Source organism: Notolepis coatsorum, assembly GCF_963971535.1.
Source record: "Notolepis coatsorum genome assembly, chromosome: 1".
Taxonomy (NCBI): domain Eukaryota; kingdom Metazoa; phylum Chordata; class Actinopteri; order Aulopiformes; family Paralepididae; genus Notolepis; species Notolepis coatsorum.
The window spans coordinates 188,283,225-188,309,322 of NC_140165.1; the positions used below are offsets into that span (position 1 = coordinate 188,283,225).

At 42.9% G+C, this 26,098-nt stretch overlaps 1 protein-coding gene across 1 annotated transcript in view; it reads left to right on the plus strand.

The window, feature by feature from the left end:
* pde2a (phosphodiesterase 2A) overlaps positions 1–22,613 on the plus strand; it is a gene marked incomplete at its 5' end in the record, with an annotated part of 420,725 nt that extends 398,112 nt beyond the window's left edge. The window contains one exon of the mRNA XM_084308457.1: positions 22,165–22,613. Within this exon, the coding sequence (XP_084164583.1) occupies positions 22,165–22,369 (205 nt within the window). The 3' untranslated portion in view covers positions 22,370–22,613. The remainder of the gene's footprint in view (positions 1–22,164) is intronic.
* Positions 22,614–26,098: the final 3,485 nt, after the last annotated feature.

Below are 26,098 nucleotides of genomic sequence, written 5' to 3' on the forward strand. Positions count from 1 at the left end.
TAAAACAGCGCACCACCCAGCTGCTTCTATAGAAAGTAGGTTAAAAAAATTAAAATACAAATCTTTTTCTATAGGGCAAAGAAAACTTTTTTTAATTTGTTTTACCTACTTTCTATAGAAGCATCTAAGAATGAAGTTCTATAGAAAGTAGGTTAAAAACTAAAGAAAAGTTGGATGTGTTAGTTTGCTGGATGTCTAGTTGAAAGACAGTTGGATGTCTTAGTTTGTTGGATGTCTAGGTGAAAGACAGTATATGTCTTAGTTTGTTGGATGCCTAGGTGAAAGACAGTTGGATGTCTTAGTTTGTTGGATGTCTTAGTTGAGAGACAGTTGGATGTGTTAGTTTGTTGGATGTCCTACTGAGAACAGTTGGATGCACTTCCGAGCTGCTTCCACATGGAGGCAACTTCTAATTTTCTTTTTTTGGGAACTACTTTTTCTGGCGGATGGTTTTTTCAATAAATCTTTAATTAACACTTTGAGTGCCACGCCGGGTTTTTCCTTTTTACCCCCTGAATGCCACCATCGGCGCCAATGTTAACGTTAATATCGCCTAATCTATGTTTTAAATTATGGCTATGTGTCTAATCTGCCCATCGCATTATCAAAGACTATTTTCCAGTCAGTGCTGTCGAGGCAGATTGTTTTTTTATCGCGTCATTTCCGTTTCAGAGCATTTAGAAAAGCACCCGTTTGGAGATAAAAAACAGCCCATTCTGGACCATTCTATGAAAATCGTCTTTTACTGGAATATTCCACAACGTTGATATTCATCTGCCTTTTTATGAATCGTTTTCAAATAAATGCTAGATGATCAATATTATACGTGCACGCAAGCACATTCGGGCCGCGCACGGATAATCGCCGCGTTGATTTCCTCTTGGACTTTTACAGTGAAACCGAAAGAGCCCATTTCACAAAACAGCTTATAACTTCATCAAAATTAGTCTGATTATCCTAACACTGATAACATAGAGTCCTTACCTGACATCAGATGGTATCCAACTGGTATATTCCAATTCCTGATCACCATTCGAAAAAATCGATAAGTGTATAGATCCAACGCGATACAGTAGAACTCCATGATCAGCGGGGCTCAGAGACTCCAGAATGAACTGTGGTAACCCCGGCTGGATCAGTGGACTGGAAAATGTGGAGTACCGGATTTTTTTCCTCATCCATTTTCATTGAGTCCATTCCAAAATCCCTTATGTCATCTGAAAGACGATAGGGGGCGCTTTTTTCCACATATGCTCTCCGGCGGAGCTCGTGTATACTCGGGTAGGCTCGCGTGAGCAATATGATTTCAGATCGCTAAAAGAAATAATAATAATAATTCCGAGAAATCTCGTGAGTGGCTTTCAACCACATAAAAATAAACCTGAGATATCTCGTGTGTGGCAGTTAAAGTGTTAATGTGTGTTTATTGTATAGCAATAAGGTTGGATGAATGTGCCAGTTGTATAAAAGCCATTACACCACGCGCAGTTGTGGGTTGTGACAATTAGACCATGCCTAGGGGGGTCTAATGACCCTCGGCTGCGCCTCGGGCCTAACGACCACCCCTAGGCATGGTCTAATTGTCACAACCCACTCCTGCTCGTGATGTAATGCTTAAGAATATACTTTTACTTATAGTACAAAAAGAAAGAACTTGATTCGTTTGACAGCAGTAAATATAATACAACACTACATAACACAATATAACATAACTTTGTTTATCCGCATTACTCATTTCTGTATTTCTCTAATGTGTATTTTTTTAGCTGCTTCTTAAATTGTGCCACATGTTTACTCATTTTGATGTATTCGGGTAAATTATTCCACAACTTCACTCCACACACCGATATGCACATGCTTTTCAGCGTGGTGTGTAGAAGACAGGTGCGAGGAATTTGAAAACGCGTCCAGAAGGAACAACATCAGGATTTATGGAGTGGCAGAGGACTCTGAGGAAGGAGACACAGTGAAATGGGTGGAAAACGTTCTCAAAGATTTATTACATCTCTCCCCGCAAACTGAGGAACACGCAGAAAGGGCACACCGCTCCCTGGCGCCAAAAGCAGACCTTACCTCCCCTCCGAGATCCTTTGTGGTGAAACTACTTCACTTCCAAAGAAAAAGAGCTATTATACAAAGGCAAGAGAATAACATTGGACAACGACTACTCGCCCGCGGTACAGCACAGACGAAAAGAATACACCGACATCAGAAAACAGCTGAAGGAAAAAAACATCAGATGCCAGACCCGCTACCCAGCTAAGATGATTGTGCACCTGCCGGGCGGAACAAAGGTGTTCTCCTCGGCGTGGGAAGCAGCCAGTAAAGACCAGTCTGTCGGAGTGGGAGAAGCTGGACCGCGAACCACGCCGCATCGGATGGCAGATAGCTGGTCGAGGTGGAGGTGCAGCCGTGAGAAGAAGCGTTTTCCGCGACGCAGAGGAGTTGCTGAAGAAAAACGTTGGATGATCGGGGTGAGGCGGTTTAACAGTCCGAATTTAACTGGGACTATCAATAACAGTAGAATGTTTATTAAAGAAGAAGAGTATGGACACTTTTAAGGCTGCAAAGTAAATATCAGCGCATTTTTCTTTTCTGTGTTTGCCCGACAAGAACTCTATTCCGTTCTTAATATAATTATAAACCCTAACTTTGTGTAAGGTCTGAAACAGATGATACTCACTCGCTACTTCTATAATTATTATGGTAATTCTCTGTCTTGTTTAATTTGACTGAATTAAAAGGGTTGTATACAGCAAACATTCCATTTAGCAGCATAATTATTCTACGTAAATGAGAGAGGCGTCACAAGTGGCCGGGGGGGGGGGGTTAATTCTAATTGAATTAGAATGTACCAACAAGCCCGGACGACTTATAGGTCGGTCTGGACGCTTACTTTCCTCTCATATGCAGCATGTTTTGAGAAAATGATGCATAGAGAGAGCTTTACTTGTTGGTGTTTAAACAATGTGGAGATCCAGGTTCTGTTATTTTTGTATATAGTTACCGGTATGTGGTTTGCAACAATGTTTAATGTTGATAATGCTAAGAGACAGCACACCCCTCCCCTTTTTCTTTTTTCTGTTTTGTCAAGTGCCTTACTATTTTGTAATGCGTATGCCTTGCTTTCTAATCCGTAAACTAGAAATTCTAAATTTACATAAGTCATCTCTATGGCGGACACCATTAAGGTCATAACTTATAATGTCAAGGGATTGAACAGCCCAATTAAGAGAAAGAAGATTCTCACACAACTGAAACAATCCCATTGAGTTCTTTGAGATCTCGTTGTTGGCCGCCATGCGTTGGTTACCAATCATGAGATTTCTCGTTATTTAATCGTTATTTCTTTTATTAGCGATATACATTCATTTTTCATCCGTCCAGCCTGACATTATCATTGGGAATGTCTCTGAGCTCGAAAAGGGCAAATACCGCCCCTATCGTCTCCCGGATGGTAATGCACATCATTGGATTGGATTGAGTGAAAAAGTGCATCAGAAAGAAACTCCGCCCCAGGGTTTCCCCACATCTGGCAAGCAGTGTTGTGTTACCAGAGTCACTGGCGAAGCTGGAAGCAGCTTGGATCATGCTTTTCGGACTATAACGTTGGTTCAATAAACGCGATCAATATTTGGAATGGCGATCAGGAATTGGATTCATCTTTTTGCAGAACATCTGATCTGAGGTAAGGAATCTATTTTACCAGTTTTGGGTTCATCAGAGTTGTTTTTTACAGATTGCACAACGTGTGTGTGTGTGTGTGTGTGTGTGTGTGTGTGTGTGTGTGTGTGTGTGTGTGTGTGTGTGTGTGTGTGTGTGTGTGTGTGTGTGTGTGTGTGTGCGTGTGTGCGTGTGTGCGTGCGTGCGTGCGTGCGTGCGTGCGTGTGGCGTGACGCACACACGCACACACGGATAAATGATTTTTCAGCCCGCTTTTGTATCTTGCATAAGAACACAAATACTCTCGATAATCTAGCATTTATTTGAAAGCTATTTATAAATCAGCCAAAAAATTACTACGTGTTTTGTGTATTCCAGTAAATGGCTATTTTCGTGGATTTCTCTGGAATGACTAGAAATCATGGCAGCTCAGATTCTCACTGGGAGAGTGTAACGTGTGGAAGGTCACACTACCTCCCTCCAGATCCTTCCTTCGCTGAGCAGGCGCCCCGACCGAACTGTAGGAGTATATTCAGCACCTTCTTGAGATCACGTGTACCTAAAATCTAAGCAAATGAATAAAGGGAAGATGATTAAACAGAATGTTTTGTAGATACAGTACTGAACTCTGCCATCTGGACACATAGAATATAGAATAGCAGGCCTATAAATTACCTTATTGACACTGACTCCGCCCACGACTCCGCCAAGATGGCAGCTTGCTAGATCAGCTCCGACCCGGCCCGGTGAATTTCGCCTCAAACTTCAATAATGCCCAGAGCTATACACAGTACTTTATTGCTCATTCTCTTTGTTCAACAAGATGAGTCAACGTGGGAGAAAGAGGGACAAAGAAAGGCACAACGCACAGCTAGCACTAGCTATAGAGACTCCATTACCACCTGAGGACACAGACGCACATGCTACAGGATTGAGCGACGCCAACCTGATTCTCAACGAGATCCGGAACTTTCGGCAAGAAGTACACGGACAACTCGAGACAATATCACTATCAATAAGTGATATACAGCAGTCGGTTACAGGTTTGAAAAGCCGCATGGACGCAGCCGAAAACAGACTTGATGAAACCGAAAACAGACTTGTCGAAACCGAAAGCAGCTGTGCGACCAACCAGAGGTTGATTAGCTATTTGCTGAGAAGAGAGAAGCAGCTAGAAGACAGGTGCGAGGAATTTGAAAACGCGTCCAGAAGGAACAACATCAGGATTTATGGAGTGGCGGAGGACTCGGAGGAAGGAGACACAGTGAAATGGGTGGAAAACTTTCTCAAAGATTTATTACATCTCTCCCCGCAAACTGAGGAACACGCAGAAAGGGCACACCGCTCCCTGGCGCCAAAAGCAGACGTTACCTCCCCTCCGAGATCCTTTGTGGTGAAACTACTTCACTTCCAAACCATGCTACAACTCCTCACAAAGGCGTGGAAAGAAAAAGAGCTACTATACAAAGGCAAGAGAATAACATTGGACAACGACTACTCGCCCGCGGTACAGCACAGACGAAAAGAATACACCGACATCAGAAAACAGCTGAAGAAAAAAAACATCAGATGCCAGACCCGCTACCCAGCTAAGATGATTGTGCACCTGCCGGGCGGAACAAAGGTGTTCTCCTCGGCGTGGGAAGCAGCCAGTAAAGACCAGTCTGTCGGAGTGGGAGAAGCTGGACCGCGAACAACGCCGCATCGGATGGCAGATAGCCGGTCGAGGTGGAGGTGCAGCCGTGAGAGGAAGCGTTTTCCGCGACGCAGAGGAGTTGCTGAAGAAAAACGTTGGATGATCGGGGTGAGGCGGTTTAACAGTCCGAATTTAACTGAGACTATCAATAACAGTAGAATGTTTTTTTTTTTTTTTTTTTTTTTACTTTATTTTTTAGCGTTTATCGCTTTTCTGGTCAAGCATGACCGACAGAAACAGGTTGAAATGGGATGTAGAGCAGGGGAAAGACACTCTGAGAAAATACGGCGGGTCCGGGAATCGAACTCGTGTACCCCAGATCCGTGACGAGCACGGTTTTCCCCGACGCAGAAATAGCACCGAGATATGCGGTGAGCTACTGGAGCTCCCCCTGTCGAGCCACTATTGGCAAAGTAGAGTGACTTGTTCGAGCGAAGTGAAGTAACGTTGAGAGACTTCTAGCTGAACCCAGCGGCGTTCTGGATTTAACTACCTATTGCGGACTACATGCGGGTTAGCTTTAGCATACAAGGGCTAACTAGCTAGCGACCATGCCAACGGGCGTTTGGAATATTAGCTATTAATCCTGCCATCGGGCGCTTGGAATACAGGAACCAGGTCCGTACGAGACCCTCCTCACCAGCGACGACAGGATTATCCCCCGTTTGTCTGCAGCTCTCTGGAGTAGGAGCTCCAGAGAATATCGTCTCCATCCGCCATCTTGCTTTCCCCGTGCTGTTCACTCCTTCTCACTCCATTCAGAGCATCAACGGTCGAGTACTAGTAGTTCAGGACTATCATTACCTCTGACATTGTTGCATTGACATTCTACTAGTAACAGGATATCTGCGATATATATAACATGTATGTTTGACGTTACTATTAAAGTGATTATTGAACTTGGTATCACTGTCCCCTCTCAGTTAATGGAGTGTCCGCCATTTTGTGTACCTTTAATGTCTGGCCAATTAATATCTTTGGTAGTGGTTTAATCTAGCATTTAAATACAGTCAGGGTTGTGTAGTCCCTTAGCTACAGATGTCTTAGTTGAAAGGCAGTTGGATGTGTTAGTTGGTTCGATGTCTTAGTTGAAAGGCAGTTGGATGTGTTAGTTGGTTGGACGCCTTAGTTGAAAGGCAGTTGGATGTGTTAGTTTGTTGGATCCGTTGGATGCACTTCTGAGCTACTTCCACATGGAGGCAACTTCTCTCAATCATTCCAATAACACACAGTTGGATGTGTTAGTTTGTTGGATCCGTTGGATGCACTTCCGAGCTGCTTCCACATGGAGGCAACTTGTCTTTTTTGTTGTTGTGGGAACTACTTTTTCTGGCGGATGGTTTTTTCAATAAATCTTCGAATAATGTGTGTTTATTGTATAGCAATAAGGTTGGATGAATGTGGCAGTCGTATAAAAGCATTACACCACTTGCAGTCGTGATTTGTGACAAATAAACCATGCCTAGGGGGGTCTAACGACCACCCCTAGGCATGGTTTATTGTTCACAAACCACTCCTGCGCGTGATGTAATGCTTAAAGGGGAACTATCTTATAAATGACCTTTTCCAGTGTTTAGGGTTATTTTCTAGCTATGTGGACTTATAGTAATAGGATCTATGTCTCTAATTCTCGATTTGGCGCATTCTTCCAATTCTCCCCTCACAATAATGTCCCTCCCTCAAGTGAGTCATCTGAAAATTAGCCTATATGGGACGTCATATGGTGCGTAAGCGTATTTGCATAATAACACCCGCCCCCTCTAGCTGCCCGCCGAGCGAGAGCGAGAGAAGCAGAGAACTGTAAACGCTCTGCGTGTCTCCCTCTCCCTCTCGAGGAAGTCCACCACCGTGCTGCGCTACAGCTCATGCTCCCGAACCGAGAGAGAACTGTAAACGCTCTGCGTGTCTCCCTCTCGAGGAAGTCCACCACCGTGCTGCACTACAGCCCATGCTCCCGAACCGAGAGAGGGAGAACTGTAAACGCTCTGCGTGTCTCCCTCTCGAGGAAGTCCACCACCGTGCTGCGCTACAGCCCATGCTCCCGAACCGAGAGAGGGAGAACTGTAAACGCTCTGCGTGTCTCCCTCTCCCTCTCGAGGAAGTCCACCACCGTGCTGCGCTACAGCCCATGCTCCCGAACCGAGAGAGAGAGAACTGTAACACTCTGCGTGTCCTCCCGCCCTCTCCCGGGAGGACACGCAGAGTGTTTACACTTTTTTTTTTCTCTCTCTCTCTCTCTCTCTCTCTCTCTCTCTCTCTCTCTCTCTCTCTCTCTCTCTCTCTCTCTCTCTCTCTCTCTCTCTCTCTCTCTCTCTCTCTCTCTCTCGACTGACTGTCACTCAAAGTGCTTATGGGCGGAGCCAGGCCATAACAGCCTGATTTCTTGTGGCTGAAAAATGATGGGTTTGAGTACTTGATTAGAAATATAAACCAATGCATTTTTTTTTTTTAAACGTACAGATGTCTTCAATAGACTGACAGGAATTGTTTAAAGTTGCCCAAATAGCGCCGACCCATTTTAAAACCCACTCACGTCAAAACCGCCCACTCCGCTCCCCGCGCCGCTCACGCGCCGCGCCGCTCACATGGCCTGGTACTTATGCACGCTAGAGAAGCGAGCTGAAAAATCTATTCTCTCATTTCCTGATCAGCGCGCACACACACACACACACACACATAGGGCAAACGCTGATATCTCTGTGAAAACAGATCTGATTATCCTAAGACTAGTAAAATAGATTCCTTACCTCAGATCAGATGTTCTCCAAAAAGATTATTCCAATTCCTGATCGCCATTCCAAATATCGATCGTGTTTATCGATTCAGCGCCTGGTACTGTAAATATGTATTCCACGCTGTTTTCCGGCTCTGCAATCACTTCGATCTCTTCAGATGGCTTGCCGGAAAAGTAAAATGAGGAAACTGGACCCCCCCCCCCCATCAGTCTAATCCAATGGGGTGCAGTTACTCAGGGAGAGACGATAGGGGGCGGTATTTTCCCAATGGAGCTCAGAGAGAGGTTGCTGCACTAGCGTGAGTCTCGATTGATGAAATGTGAATTCAAATCGCTAATAAAAAAGAATTACAAACAAACGCTATATAGCGTTGCTGGCATTCAACGGGCGGCATGAACTAACGACATAAAGCGTCGCTGGCACTCAAAGTGTTAAGCACAAAATTTTGAATGTGTGTACGTACAGAAAAATCTGGATTTATCACACGTGCGTACACGGGTCGTACTCACACTCCGTGTTGATAAATACCATTTGTTCTTACCGTCAATGGGTCTCATTCCCGAACGAATTTACGACCAAAAATGTCCTCTTAGGCAGACATATTAGGGCTGGGAGCGCGAGTCCCCAAATTTTCCTGAGATCAGATTTGAGCGTGGCTGAGAGCAGATTTAAGAGTGCTGAGGAGCACTCTTATGATTGATTGACTAATTGGAAATTTTATTAACTTGACAGACTGTGTTCTCATAGTGATTCCTTCATGTCAACGCTACAGGCCTCCTTGGAATTAATTACTTAATCATAATTAAAATAAATATGACAATATTTGTACAATAAGAAATTACGTTATTTGATGTCGGAAAAATAAATAATAGCACTACACACACTGCAAATGACTTGGAATAAATAAATACATCAGCTACATAATTCTGTTATCATTTTATTGTTGTTCTTATTTATAGTTTGGGACATTTGCTTATTGTATACATTATAAGAGCCAGTGGATAAACATTCCACTGCTCATCTTACCGGTATGATGTTGTGTGTGACAAATAAACCTGACCTTGCAGGTGCACTTGAACAGCAATCATGTACATTGAACCCTGGCATCCAATTAACAGTGATTAATCGCGCTTAAATGCTTAAATGGTCAACTCTGCACCCTAGGCTTACACACACAATTATGGGTAACGTCCAGAATAATCATGCTCGATACGAACGCGCAATGAGGAGGGAGCACCAGTACAGGACCACGCTGATCTCTTCGCCGAGAGTGACGCGTACCTGCTGGGACGCTTCAGGCTGCCAAGACCTGTGCTAATGGAGCTGTCCGAGACGCTGGAGCCACCACTGAGGAGCCAGACCATACGCTCCAACCCTGTGCCACCGCACGTGCAGGTACTGTCCACCCTGGGCTTCCTAGCAACTGGAACATTCCAGAGGGAGCTAGGAGACAGGGTGGGCATATCCCAGACCTCCATCAGTCGCTGCCTCCCACGGGTCTTGGCTGGCATCATGGAGTTGACCACACAGTATATCAGATTCCCCTTTTCCGCGCAAGAGCAGATCCCAGTGAAGACGGCATTCCATGCCATCGCTGGGCTGCCAAACATCATCGGCGCTATTAACTGCACCCACGTGCGCATCCTGGCACCCTCCCCAGACCCGTTCCCATACCTTAATCGGAAGCAGTACCATTCTATCAATGTACAGGTATGTTTCTAGTTTCTGTTTTTTGTTAACTCTTGTTACCACTTCATCCAATTGGACAGCACCTTGCTTCCTTTTCTTATCTTACTTGTTTTTTCTTTTTTCCTGTGTTACTATATATTTATATCTACCCTTTCTTTTATATAGCTTCTCTCTTCAAATAGAATTTAAAATTATTATTTATTATTAGGTCATCTGCGACGCCAACAACCAGCTGTTGAATGTCGTCGCCCGTTTCCCATGAGGTGTGCATGACTCGTACATCCTCCAGAACAGCGAAGTGGGTATGCGCCCCTCGCCGGACACAGCGTTCACCTCTCCCGTGATTTGGGCCCATGCCTCCCGTTTATGGGTCCCTCTGTAACCGGAGCTGACGCTACTGAACAGCACCCCCTTATACTCCGGATAACAGTACCTGAATTAATGAATGGAAACTTTATTAACAGATTGCAGAATCTACAATACAGTACAGCTCAATACACACAATTGTTAAGGGGATGCAGACCAGAGAAAGATTCCCCACCTCTATTTCAGCATTTGTGAAGTCTTTCGCCGTTGCTTTGCAACGGGTGCGCCTTCACTTCCTCTCGTCTCAGAGCCTCGCTTTGACATTTCAGCGAGGATTTGCACACTGCCCATATTGACTGCCTTATAAGGAGTGTCGGGGGCGTGGTTTGTATGCAAATGACCTAGACGGGAATGCGCGTTTCGAGTTTAAGACAGAATGCCATTCGCCAAGCAGGTACCAGATCTTGTCACAGGTGCGACCGTTTCAGCCACTTAAGACATATTACCAGCACGTTCGGGACTCAGAGTGAACTTGTCATTGATTCTGTCTCAGTGGTTCCAAGATAAGTCTTCCAAAATAACTCTTTGAAACATTTTGGAGAATGAGACCCAGTGCATGATTATCCATATATGGTAATGAAACACCCCCATGGGATGTGAAATAATGGACTAACCCGAGCGAACTCTGAGAAACTTCACGAGCGAGATTGTTCACGGAGGTCTAAGCAAATAATTTAACGCGCTGTCGAACCAAGAAGACACAACCCGTGTTATGGGATAAATACGCGACAGGCTGGCGGACTTGTACACAGTGATGTGAGATATCAACGACTCCCTAAGACCATTGCTGCAATTCTGCCTGGACAGCTCAAAATACTAATAAAGACCGTTAACCACTGTTTGGCATTGGTGTGTCATTATAACCATGCTGGAATATTGATGCCTTTATTCGTTTCGTTCGATTGGCTGCCGGGTATAATATGATTTGTAGAGGCATACAATCTATTTTGTTGTCGGTATTAGGTAGCCTATATAAATTAAATATAATAGCAGCCATAGCCTAACCAGGGGTGCCCAACCTTTTTTAAACCAAGATCTACTTTTTAATTTACCACCTAGCCGAGAGCTACCAGCCAAAATTGTACCTACTCTCGGCTAGTATTAGTATTAATAGTATTAGTAATAACCATTCAATATGCACATGACAGAACATATTATATGGCATATAATATTTTCTGGCATGTGCATATTGAATGTATTTATAATATAATATGATATTTTATATATCATTGTAACGGTGTAGTGTAGCAATTACAAGAATGACAAGACTAACTTCTCACGTTGGGCATGCAGGCAGCATGACCCATTTATTTCACACTCTGCATACACAGACAACACACACACTCAATTCAATGGGCATGAGAAAACATGAGTTTACATTGCCAAAGCAAAAGTGGAACAATACAATCAAAACAAAAATGATATATGTACAATTAAAAGGGAATAGGAATGATGTGTAAACAGAGCTGTCACATTGCAACTGACAACACACTAGTGTTGTCACGATACTGGAATTTCGAACTTCGATACGATACCTTGAAAAGTATCGATATTCGATACCATTTTCGATACCACAGGGAAAAATGTTAAATCTTAAAATGTAAAAAAATAAAAAATAAAGATAAATAATATATATATATATATATATATATTTTTTAACTAAATTTTGCTTTTGTTGCTGGTCGATTCTCCTCAGCTTCTCTCTGTTACTATAAGAGAAGATAAATATAACACTTTTAAAACCCTTTGTTTATCTTTAGATCAGACATTTAAAAATAATTAAATGATCTAATCTTAGAAATTAAGTAAAGTTAATAGTACTGCATGTTAAGCATAACAGAGTGATTGATTGATTGATTGATTGATTGATTGATTGAACATTTTAATAACAGATTGCAGAATGGGTACAATAAATACACACAATTGTTAAGGGGAGGCAGACCAGAGAAAGACTTTCGTCTTGTTTACATCAGGGTCCCCCATTTTCAATTCATCATAACATTTGACATACAGATAAACAGTACTGTTACATCCAGCCTGTTATGGTTTGTAACCGACCTCAAACGCAACGGCACAGACAGGAAGTTCAGAGTTAGCCAAATGCTAGGGCGTATTTATTTACAGAGTCAAAAGAAGGATAAGTACAATCAGGGCCGCCTGGGAGAAATGCGAGGCCCTGTGCGAGATTTAAACGCGAGCCCCCCCCCCCCCCCCCCCCCCCAAAAGGTTAAAAAAAAAATATATATATATATATATATATATTTTTTTTTTTTTTTCATACAGTCAACATATTCTTAAATAATAGCGCTGCCCGAGGCGGGGCATGATACAGTCAACATATAGCAAGAGAGAGAGCGAGAGAGAGCTCCCGTTCTACAGTCAATATACAGTGTACAGAGAGAGAGAGAGAGAGAGAGACACATTGGAAAGAAATTGAAATGCTATTTGGCCCTAAACAGAGAGTACACAGTGGCAGAATACCTGAGCACTGTGACTGAAGATCCTTGGCTATGTACAGACTCAGCGAGCACAGCCTAGCCATCGAGAAAGGCCGCCATAGGCAGACTGTGTGTGTTAGAAAGAGAGAGAGAGAGAGAGAGCATGTGTGTTAGAGAGAGAGCATGTATGAGAGAGAGAGAGAGAGAGAGAGAGAGAGAGCATGCGTGTTTGTCATGTGTGTTAGAGAGAGAGCATGTATGAGAGATCCAAAAGGACAAAGATCAACACTTAAATCCAAGAGAGAGAGAGAGAGAGAGACACATTGGAAAGAAATTGAAATGCTATTTGGCCCTAAACAGAGAGTACACAGTGGCAGAATACCTGAGCACTGTGACTGAAGATCCTTGGCTATGTACAGACTCAGCGAGCACAGCCTAGCCATCGAGACAGGCCGCCATAGGCAGACTGTGTGTGTTAGAAAGAGAGAGAGAGAGAGAGAGAGAGCATGTGTGTTAGAGAGAGAGCATGTATGAGAGAGAGAGAGAGCATGTGTGTTTGTCATGTGTGTTAGAGAGAGAGCATGTATGAGAGATCCAAAAGGACAAAGATCAACACTTAAATCCAAAGAGAAGAGGGTCTATACCAGAGAAACCAAAGCAGCAAGGAGCCAATGGCCGACATCAGCTAAATAGGCTAGCCAGGTACTGTGACACCAGGCCACACACAGCTTTGGCCAACGGCCCAACGCTACCCAAGCTACACAAACGACCAAGACATTCACACACAGCACATGTCGTATCTCCAAATGTTGTGAAGTAGCATATGTTTTGCCTGGAAAAAAACATCGTTATTAACAAAACATTCGGGAGGGGAAGGAAGGAAGAGTGGGGTAATGTCATGACATTTTCATTAATCTTACCTGCACCAAGGAACGCAGGACGAAAGGCCGCAACACAGGTCTCCACGTTGACGAAAGGCCTCTCGCTGGCGGGACAAAATAAGCCAGAACCCCCTGCTATTCTCACGGCTAATGTCAATGGTCGACTCGTAGCACAAGCTAACAGCTAACTCTAGCCTAGGCTAACTGATAGCATCAAAGTAACGTGCGCAGCCAGCAGCTAGCCGGCAGCTAGCTACGACGTTAGCTGCTGGCTGCGCACGTTACTTTGATGCTATCAGTTAGCCAGTTAGCTCAACCCGGCTATCGCTAACCATTAGCTAACGCACTACCACTGAAACTACAACATGAGAAAAGCAATACAGGCGCTGACACCAGGCCACACACCTTTAGCTACTAACTCCATACTACAACAGGCTACAGCTAGTCGACCAGTTTGGCTCCAGAGAGAGAGAGAGAGAGAGAGAGAGATCCACGGCGGGAATATAATAATAGGTTGCATGAACTCACCATAACGCAGTATCAATGCCAATGGTAAAGTTGGAAGGAGACTTTCTTGGCCCACGGTGTAATTTCTTCTGATCCATGCTGCTTTTGAAAAGACATCCACTCGCTCCTCTGAATAGCGCTGAATTAGATCATCCCTCTACCTCGTGTGTCTTCTTCTTCTTCTTCTTCTTCTATTTGGTGTATTACGGCGGACGGGAGAAGAGCCCGGAAACACTATCCTAAAATCTGTAGAGCAGCAAAGCCGCAGAAACCGGAAGTCTGCAGAGCCGCAGAGGCAGGAACAAGTCAGACACATTCTACAAACGTGTCTAATGTGAAATATATAAGCATATAAGCAAAACTAGATTTTAGGTCTGTGATGAAAAAGGGCCTCGCGGGAAGGGGGGCCTCGCAAAAAAAAATAATAATAAAAAAAATAATAAAAAAATAAATAAAAAATAAAAAAATTAAATTATTTTTTTTTTATTTTTTTTTGCGAGGCCCCCCTTCCCGCGAGGCCCTGTGCGACCGCACTGCTCGCACACCCCCTGAGGCGGCCCTGAGTACAATAATCAAACAAATAGGGAGACTGCCTTCGGCAGAGTCATCTGCCGCTCTGCAGAATCCTCCTGGTGATAGTGGTGGGGAATTGGCATGTGACGTTGAAGCGGCTCTGCAGATACTCCCAGCAGATAGTGGTGGGGAATTGGCATGTGACGTTGTAGCGGCTCTGCAGATACTCCCAGCTTTCGCTCAAGGTGGAAAACGGAGAGAGAGAGAGAGATATCAGAAACAGTCCAACGAAACACAGAGGCAGTGTGGTTCCCTCCTCCCTAGCTGGGTCCAGAACCAATTTACAGTGACAGTCTTCAGTGTTTCTTCAATACACACAATCAGAATAATCCAGAACCAAACGATAGTGACAGTCTTCAGTGTTTCTTCAATACACACAATCAGAATAATCCAGAACCAAACGATAGTGACAGTCTTCAGTGTTTCTTAAATACACACAATCAGAATAATCCAGAACCAAACGATAGTAACAGTCTTCAGTGTTTCTTCAATACACACAATCAGAATAATCCAGAGGGGTTTGGTTCCACTCACCCAAGCGCAACGCGTAAAGCGGGCAAAACGAGGCGCAGCTCCAAACGGGGAACAAGGTTCTCAACAGCGGTTCTCCACAGAAAGGTCCTGGAGAGAAAGTAGACCAGGAACAGCAACGGGAAAAAAACAGGCAAATGCAGTTGTATTCCAGAACGACCCGACAATGATAGAAGGAAGGTCCCGGTATATAAAGCCCTCTGGGGCGCTAATCACAAACTATGACAGCTGCGTGATGAAAGTGGCAATCGTTCAAAAAGCGTGCGGCGGGGAATGCACCAATCAGCACCATACCTCAGGAGAGCGTGTGGCGGGAACCAACCAAACCTCACACAGCCATTTATGACATACAAGATATACAGTACTGTTTAAGAGACAGAGTTTCTAAAAGAGAGTATATACAGTTAATTTACTTCTGACCATTATAGTCAAAGTATTTGCCTATGAACTGAAACTCATAAGACCACATAAGGCTAGCATCATTCAGTTACAGCTATATTGGCCAACATTAGCCAGCTATCTAGCCAGCTACTGCACCACGAACTGCCAGCCAGCCAGCTGGCTACCTTAACCCACAATACAACAGCTATCCAGCCAGCTACTGCACTACGAACTGCCAGCTTGATTGATTGAAAAGCTAGCCAGCTGGCCACCCCCAATCCAGCCAACCGTACAAATTATGGTCTCAGCCAATCACATCGATTTGTACAGTTAGTTAGCTAGCCATTCCATTGCGAATTAAAAGGTAGGCCAGTATTAGCTAGCTAGTAGCTAACGTTAGCCAACTAAGAACGATAGCTAGCTAACCAACAGCTGCAAGCCTGCAAACAACAACGCTGTTGATATAATGAGCTATCCGTAGTAGGGCTGACCTTCTAATATTTTTTTGGGAATTCAAAGCTTTGGGGCCGAGATTCGATTTTAATTCGAAGCTTCGAGATACATTTTTTGTATTTTTTTTTATAATATTTTTTTTTAATGTTGTGGGACTTTGTCAGTGCTGTAAAGTTTAAACCTTTTTAAATCTTAGACAAACAAAACACTTTGCTTTCATGAAATATTGTAAGCCGTCATTTGAGGCTTTATAAAAGCAGCATAATGAACACAAATCTGTCAGTGCCGAGTCCGACCTAATCTTAAATAACAAACAGCATTGCTTGTTGTAGTTAACAAAGAGAGGCAGAGTTGATTTAAAAAAAAAATAAATAAAAAAATTATAATAGAATTTTATTAATCGAGATCTACTTGAAATCAGCCCAGATCGACTGGTTGGGCACCACTGGCCTACATTATGCAACAGTAACTTGCGCATATATAATAGCACATGGCACAGCCCTGCGAAGCCTGCATACAGTAAACTAACTTGATCGTTAATCTAGCTGTTGTATCTTTACGCTTATGAAAACATTAAATAATATGTATAGGCTATAGGCCGTCGTTTTGCATTAATAGCCTATATTCTCAAAGGGCATTTAATGGCTATCCGCTGTGGGCTATCTCCTCGCTGACGGACCAGTATACCTTATATCATATCATATTCCTATATGTCTCCAAGGAATCGTGGGGCTCTGGGGAATAAAGGTTGGGAACCCCTGCGTATAGCCCATATCCTTTATAATGTTATAGGCTATTTTATTTACAGTTTACTCTATCAGCCTACCCAGCATGTAATACGTTCTTTGTTAGAACTCAACTCGTTATTATTTTTCACATAGATTGCAGAAATACGGGAACGTTTTGATTATATTTAAAAGGCTTTTACATTGTAAAACGAAATAAGTGGAATTCTGTAAGCAGAATACAAGTCATATCACCCACACGATATATGCTACCAGAGCATGTATGCTTTTCATTAATTTAAGACACATTTATTGCAAGGGTTTTGTAATACACATAAACTCAACAAATAACCTCTGTTCTCGTTGCAATGCGTTTTTAATTCTTTCTTATACAGTAGGAAGGGGGAAGAACACTATATCGTGGGTGTTCATATGACTTGTATTCTGCTTACAGCTTCGAAATTCCACTTATTTCGTTTAACAATGGCAAAGCCTTTTAAATATAATCAAAACGTTCCCGTATTTCTGCAATCTATGCGCAAAATAATAACGAGTTGAGTTACGCGGAGCGCAGTCAGTACACCCGTAGTATTCCGATAACGCTATATATAAACCATGCTGAAAGAAAGACCTATTCCAAATGCTATTTATAGGGTTTTGACAATAATTACACTACTGTCGCTATTTTACAATTAACTATAATGAATTACGGGGGGTCATACCGAACACGTCAGTCAAACGAATGCACGAAAGCTTATTTCCGCGTCTGCAGTCTCCATATTCTACCGCTGGGCGCCAGGTACGCATGGTCCGAGCTGTGCGTAAATATACGCACAAAGTCAAGCACACGTTCAAATTGATAAGTCCCACACTTTGCTTAGAAATGATCATACGCACGGGTTACGCACATATCTGTGCGTACACACCATTGATAAATGAGGGCCCAGGTCCGGATGGATTTTCGAACGATTTCTATAAGACATTCGTGGACATTTTAGCCCCCTTGTTACTGAAGTCATACGACCACTCATTCCAGACAAACACACTCCCTGAGACGTGGGGGGATGCTATTATCACAATAATACACAAAGAAGGGAAAGACGCAACACTATGTGGGTCCTACAGTCCAATACGTTTGCTCAACTGTGATTTAAAGGTGCTCACCACTATTTTAGCCCGGAGGATGAACTCAGTTATAAAGGAAATTATACACCCTGATCAAACAGGATTCATCACAGGCAGATATTCTGGTAATAATATATGAAAGCTCTTGAATGTGATGGCGTTTTCCCAGAAGGGTCAGGATGAAGCAATGGTCTTAGGGCTGGATGCCGAAAAGGCTTTTGACCGGGTTTCATTGGAATTTTTATTTCAAACTTTAGAAAAATGTGGTTTTGGCCCAATATTTATTAATTATATTAGAGTATTATATTCAGATTTGAAGTCATCTGTGCGTGTGAATGGCAACATTTCTACTCCCTTCAGCCTACAACGGGGAGTTAGGCAGGGTTGCAGTCTTTCTCCTCTACTGTACGATATTTCAATAGAAGTGCTGGCCCAGTTGATAAGGGAAGAGGTGAATATCAGGGGAGTGAACGTGGGAGGGGAAGAACATAAGATTTCATTGTATGCGGACGATGTCCTCCTCTACCTATCCGACCCAATGATGTCGATTCCATGCCTTATGAGTAAAATTAAAACATTTGGATATAAAATGAACATAGACAAAACAGAGGCACTGGTTATTGGGGGGAACATTTCTCAACAGGCCAGATCCCTCTTCCCTTTTAAATGGCCAAGTACTGGTATTAAATATTTAGGCATTACCATAACACCCACATTTGACCAATTGTATAAAGCCAACTACACAAGGCTTATCAATAAGATCAGAGAGGACGTGGATATATGGACTGTTCTGCCTGTTTCCTTGATAGGGAGGGTGGAAATAATCAGGAAGAGATCTACACTCCCTTTTGACAATACACACACCACACTCTCCAGCTTGACCAACCCCCCTGTATTTGTACATTCATCTCTGTCCAATGTTGGCTTATGAAAAATACTAGTCTGTGAGAGTTAACTTCAATGTTTCCTCTATCTCTCCATCCATGGCCTTCATCCATGGCTTGTGTGGCTGGTGCTGGTCTCATCATTTACCGCACCATCGTCTGCCTATCTTGTCTTCAATTAGCAAAATCCGGGTCACGGCACCAATTGTTAGAAAATAGTGTTTTTGGCCTTCATTAGCCTCCATCTGCCCTTCCGTGAAGTCTTCTGCGTTGTGTTATTTGTTGATGATGAGGCAATCGTTTGGTGGAATTCAGTCCTCCCACACACTGGCTATCACACTGTTTCCCCCCATTAAATCATCTGGACAAAAGAATGTAACTGGAGTCGTCATCTCTTTATCAAAAGGATGTTTATTTTCCATAAACATAGCATCTCGTACAGAATGAAAGTCTTTAGTGGTATCAGAAACTCGCTCGATCGCTTCTGGTTCTGCGGCCTGTCTGTTAGCCAAAGCCTGTCTGTTAGCTGCTAGCTATTGTCTTGACTGAATTCGACACGTTTGGTTCTGGGTCCGTTCCGAAGAGAAGAAAAGGCTGGAAACAAGTGGTTGCAGACCCATGGTCCAAAGGTGATAGTTTAATTTATTTGCAAGCAGCAGCAAGGCATTTTCCACAGCAGTCCACAGGATATCAGAATCTCTCAGTGACACACAGCTCGTCTCCTGTCGTGTGTGTGTTACTTAAGCATTACATCATGCGCAGGAGTGTGTTATGAGAATTAGAGCATGCCTAGGGGTGGTCGTTAGACCCCCCCTAGGCATGCTCTAATTCTCATAACACACGACTACAAGTGGTGTAATGTCTTTTATACAATTGCCGAATTCATCCAACCTTATTGCTATACAATAAACACATATTAATTGAAGATTTATTCACAAAACCATCCGCAGAAAAAGTAGGTAAAAAAAAGAAGAGAAGTTGCCTCCGTGTGTAGAAGCAGCTCTGAGGTGCGCTGTTTCAAAGCATGCCATCTAAGAATGAAGTGAGCGGTTGTTATTGGATTGATTGATTGATTGATTGAAAATTTTATTACAGATAGACAGTGCTACATCTTTATACAATTGCCGAATTCATCCAACCTTATTGCCATACAATAAACACACATTAATTGAAGCATAATGGAGATTTATTCACAAAACCATCCGCAAAAAAAGTAGGTTAAAAAAAAAGAAGAGAAGTTGCCTCCCTATAACCTCCCTGAACCTACTTTCTATAGAAGCAGCTCGGATGTGCGCTGTTTCAAAGCATGCCATCTAAGAATGAAGTGAGCGGTTGTAATTGGATTGATTGATTGAACATTTTATTAATGTACACCTTGTGCTTCGAAGTGGTTATGCTTTGGCCCTCTTTCGAAGTGGGTTATGCTTAGAGTTTGGAATCAGGGCTGGTGGTCTATCGCCCTGCTCTAAAGATAAACTCTAAGCATAACCCACTTCAAAAGAGGGCCAAAGCATAACCACTTCGAAGCAATAGGTTGCTTCAAAGCATGCCGTCTAACAGTGAAGTGAGCGGTTGTTATTGGTTTGATTGATTGATTGATTGATTGACATTTTTATTAACAGTGAAATGAGAGTGTCCTTTTGAAGGAGAGGGAGGTTCTATAACGAATGGCATCTAACAACACATTTCGTGCGATTTATATTTTGTTTCACAATGAGTCATGACCAACCAATTACATTATCCAACATTGTGTAAGCAACTAACACATTCCACGTGACAGAATCGTTTTTGAATGAGTCGTTATGACGCTATCAATACATTCATTCATAAAGATTATTGTCTGCCATCTTGGTTTCATTCCTAAAACCACGAACGGCGGAGTGATTGTAATTCGGTTGTGGGCGGGTTCTGGGATCACGTGGAGTGTGTTATGAGAAATAACAACGTCTAACTTGACTGTTTCAGCCAATCAGAATCAAGAAATTTGCATGCCATTGTATAATGTTCAATCCAAGTGGCTTATATGTCATCTTCCCTATACAAGTGAGTCTAACCCTTCTTCTGTGATTGATCTCCCTACTGGGTAAACCGGTTCCTTGTCTATAGTAGAGCTGTCCCCGAAGCCTGTTTTTGGGCTTCGAACTTCGCCATGGTTTTTCTAACAGACGTTCGAACCTTCGTTTTTTTAATCATGCAAAAAATCATTGCTCCTAAATAGTTTTTTGGTTCAGTACTGTTGAGTCTTGACTTTAGGCACATTAAGCATAACATAGCGCATTTTATGAAAATCCGCCTAAAATACATACCTAAGTAAATGGAATATTGCTCCACTTCTACAAGGACCATTTGCATATGCTTGGTATCTAGGGACATCTATGGACCTCAGTGAATGTATTCCCAGTGTCAGAAATATTGTGTCTATTACTAGGCTTGCTTAGATTGTGATGAAACAAATGAGAATATGAATTATGATTTTTCTTTGCATCTTTGACAGTGAATAACACCATGCTAAAAATGACCAGACATGAAAAACTGCCACTGATCTCATACCTTCTTGAGATCATGTGTACAAAAAATCTAAGGAAATGAATAAAGGGAAGATGATTAAACAAAAGGTTTTGTAGATACAGTACTGAATTCTCCCATCCGGACCAATGCTATTTGAAATAGTATTATAGAATATAGAATAGCAGGCTTGTAAATTACCTTATTATAGCCAATTCGCACATTTATGGATTGTGCCAAATCTTATATTTCAAATGCCCGAGTTCAATTTGGATTTAGTATCACCAGGCATGCATAAGAACAGATAATTAAATCTACTGTATGTACAGTAGCTTTTACATTTTTGCCAGGGTGCCACCATTTTTAAACTAATTTCAAATCTGATTGTTGCTTCATGCTAGAAATAGGGGAGACAAACTAACTGCACTCCCATATATGCCAATAACGTTACGTTTTGTGGTTTATTATCCCGAGTAATAAGAGATATTAAAAAAATTCATACAGAAGTAATTTGCTTGAACCCCCATAGAGGCCTTTGGGAAGTGTCATTCGGAAAAATTCCAACGCTCATCGAAAGCTCTCGGTGTCCTCTTCAAAATGGCAACCTCTACTGCCTATCTACAAGTAAATATGACCTTTAACCTGAATCTCCCTACAGGGATAAATAAAGGTTTTTCAATAAATATGACCTTTAACCTTCCCTTGACATACCCAAAAAAAGATATTTACTCACGCCCATCCCTAGTGTTGAGTGATTTGTTTAAGTGTGGATGATTGGTTGATATTGAGACACATTGCACTGTGTTACAAGGGTTCATGAGATGTATACAGGGTATTGTGATACATTTGCACCCTTTGTAGGGTTTGACACATCTCTACTACTAAAACTGTCAGGCCTCGACCTGACTGGCACCCCAGCAAACTTAAGTCAAACCGTTACAACATTCAAAATGTCAAAGTATGTCTTTTACTAAAATCCCTCGCTGTCCCCTCCCCTCCCCTGCTCCCATAGGCTGCTGTCGGAGTTGTTACCCGGGGCGATCGAGCTGTACGAGAGAGTGGCAGCCAATCGGGAGCAGTGGACCAAAGTGTCCCACAAATTCACCATCCGGGGGCTGCCTAGCAACAACAGCCTGGACTTCCTGGACCAGGAGTATGAGCTGCTGCAGGCCCAGGGCGATGACCACAGCCTCAATGGTTGCCTGGATGACCAGTGACCATGGTGACCCTCTCAGTCAAACAGAAGTTGTAGAGGTTTTCTCCGGGCCAATAGGAGGCTGAGAATCCCCTTTTTCGAAACTGCCTCAGTGGAAGGGGCCACTCTCTGTGATGGCTGTCAATGACTTGTTAAGGCGCTTAGCACGGCCAGACTGTAACGGGCCCCGGACTGGGGCCTTTCAAACAGGCTTGGAATCGGACAAGAGATGCGACGTGAGACTGGACCGTAGCCTGTTCCAGCTCCATGTTGATTTGTCTTCTGATCAGGGAGCACAACCTAGTGATGTAAACACTGGAACATTAACCCATTCATATACAGATGGTTTGGATTGTAAAAACACACACAAACACAGAGACACGCGCACATGCGCACACGCTCACATGCCCACACCCACACATTCACACACAAAAGACAGAAATGAACTATTCATAATTAATGGAAAAGGACTGATTGAATATTTAACAGCGACATAAAGTGCTGATTACATTCTGATCATGTTTGACGACGTCAGCTGAGTTTGGATTATTTATTCACGTCATTGTAACTGTCAGTTTATTACACAAACCCAAACAAACACTACATCTCTCACATACACACACACACACACACACACACATCACGAACATGCACAGTCACACACACACACACACACACACATCTCTCTTTCACACACACACACACACACACACACACACACACAAATCTCTCTTTCACTCACACACACACATCTCTCTTTCACACACACACACACACACACACACACACACACACACACACACACACACACACACACACACACACACACACACACACACACACACACACACACACACACCCAGCAAGCGCCCGTAACAGTCAGTCACGTAATGCTTCTGAATCCATACTACTCTCTCCTCATGTAATATCCCATTAATTCAGGTTCTGATTCATTCCCTCCTCAACAACAACACAGTCCTACCGTCACATACACAACACATACACAACATATACACAACAACAACACATACACAACACAGACATAACATATACACAACATATACACAACAACAACAACACATACACAACACAGACACAACACATACACAACATATACACAACAACAACACATACACAACACAGACATAACATATACACAACATATACACAACAACAACAACACATACACAACACAGACATAACATATACACAACATATACACAACAACATCACGTACACAACACAGACATAACATATACACAATACATACACAGCACATACACAACATATATACAACACATACACAACACATACACAACATATACACAAGATATAGCCAACACATACACAACACATACACAACATATATACAACACATACACAACACAGACATAACATATACACAACACATACACAACACAGACATTACATATACACAACACATACACAACACAGACATAACATATACACAACACATACACAACACATACACAGCACATACACAATCACATAATGTACACAACTCCCAGTCCCTCTTATAAATCGACCCTCACATACACAACTCTTTAAGTACATTTAAAGGGGCAGTTCACCCAAAATTCCAAAAAGCATATTTTCCCTCTTATCTGGATGGTTAGATAGCACTCCAGATAAGAGGGAAAATATGCTTTTTGGTGTGACTATCTGGAGATACCTGCTGTAGAGATACCTGCTGTAGAGATACAGTATCTGCTGTAGAGATGTCTGCTGTAGAGATATCTGCTATAGAGATACCTGCTGTAGAGATACCTGCTGTAGAGATATCTGCTGTAGAGATACCTGCTGTAGAGATACCTGCTGTAGAGATATCTGCTGTAGAGATATCTGCTGTAGAGATACCTGCTGTAGTGATACCTGCTGTAGAGATACCTGTTGTCGAGATATCTGCTGTAGATATATCTGCTGTAGAGATACCTGCTGTAGAGATACCTGCTGTAGAGATACCTGCTGTAGAGATATCTGCTGTAGAGATACCTGCTGTAGAGATACCTGCTGTATAGATACCTGCTGTAGAGATACCTGCTGTAGAGATACCTGCTGTAGAGATATCTGCTGTAGAGATACCTGCTGTAGAGATACCTGCTGTATAGATACCTGCTGTAGAGATACCTGCTGTAGAGATATCTGCTGTAGAGATACCTGCTGTAGAGATACCTGCTGTATAGATACCTGCTGTAGAGATACCTGCTGTAGAGATACCTGCTGTAGAGATACCTGCTCTAGATAGATCTGCTGTATATATGTCTGCTGTAGAGATGTCTCAAATTGTGGCTCTCAAATTACCAAAATAATACATTTGAAAAACTCAAAAGCAACGACTCTTTCCAGAAATCATGACCTGGTTATTCAAGATAATCCACAGACCTTCTTTTTAAATTATTATTTTGGTGCGTTGAGCACCACAAGCAGAGTGGCATTCAGCTCCAAAGTTTTGGAGTGACGGCAGGCATCTACAGTATACAACTGATATCTCCAAAACTTGGCAAAGCATGCCGACACATTCTGGATAGATAGATAACACTCCGGGTATGTTTGGGTAAACTGTACCTTTAGCATATTCAAGACCAGGGGTTGAAATAAACACCAACCAACAGCCAAACCTTCTGTCAGGTCAGTCTGTCAGGTCAGTCAGGTCAGTCAGTCTGTCAGGCCAGTCTGTCAGATCAGTCAGTCTGTCAGGTCAGTCTGTCAGATCAGTCAGTCTGTCAGGTCAGTCTGTCAGGTCAGTCTGTCAGATCAGTCAGTCTGTCAGGTCAGTCTGCCAGATCAGTCAGTCTGTCAGGTAAGTCAGTCTGTCAGGTCAGTCTGTCAGGTAAGTCAGTCTGTCAGGTCAGTCTGTCAGGTCAGTCAGTCAGGTCAGCCTGTCAGATCAGTCTGCCAGGTCAGTCAGGTCAGTCAGTCTGTCAGTCTGTCAGGTCAGTCTGTCAGGTCAGTCAGGTCAGTCTGTCAGGTCAGTCTGTCAGGTCAGTCTGTCAGATCAGTCAGGTCAGTCTGTCAGATCAGTCTGTCAGATCAGTCTGTCAGGTCAGTCTGTCAGTCAGTCTGTCAGGTCAGTCAGGTCAGGTCAGTCAGTCAGGTCAGTCTGTCAGATCAGTCAGGTCAGTCTGTCAGATCAGTCTGTCAGATCAGTCTGTCAGATCAGTCTGTCAGGTCAGTCTGTCAGGTCAGTCTGTCAGGTCAGTCTGTCAGGTCAGTCTGTCAGATCAGTCTGTCAGATCAGTCTGTCAGGTCAGTCAGTCAGTCTGTCAGTCAGTCTGTCAGGTCAGCCTGTCAGGTCAGTCAGGTCAGGTCAGTCAGGTCAGTCAGTCTGTCATTCTTTTTGTGGCTTTCAAATTACCAAAATAATACATTTGAAAAACTCAAAAGCAACAACTCTTTCCAGAAATCATGACCTGGTTATTCAAGATAATCCACAGACCTTCTTTTTAAATTATTATTTTGGTGCGTTGAGCACCACAAGCAGAGTGGCATTCAGCTCCAAAGTTTTGGAGTGACGGCAGGCATCTACAGTATACAACTGATATCTCCAAAACTTGGCAAAGCATGCCGACACATTCTGGATAGATAGATAACACTCCGGGTATGTTTGGGTAAACTGTACCTTTAGCATATTCAAGACCAGGGGTTGAAATAAACACCAACCAACAGCCAAACCTTCTGTCAGGTCAGTCTGTCAGGTCAGTCAGGTCAGTCAGTCTGTCAGGCCAGTCTG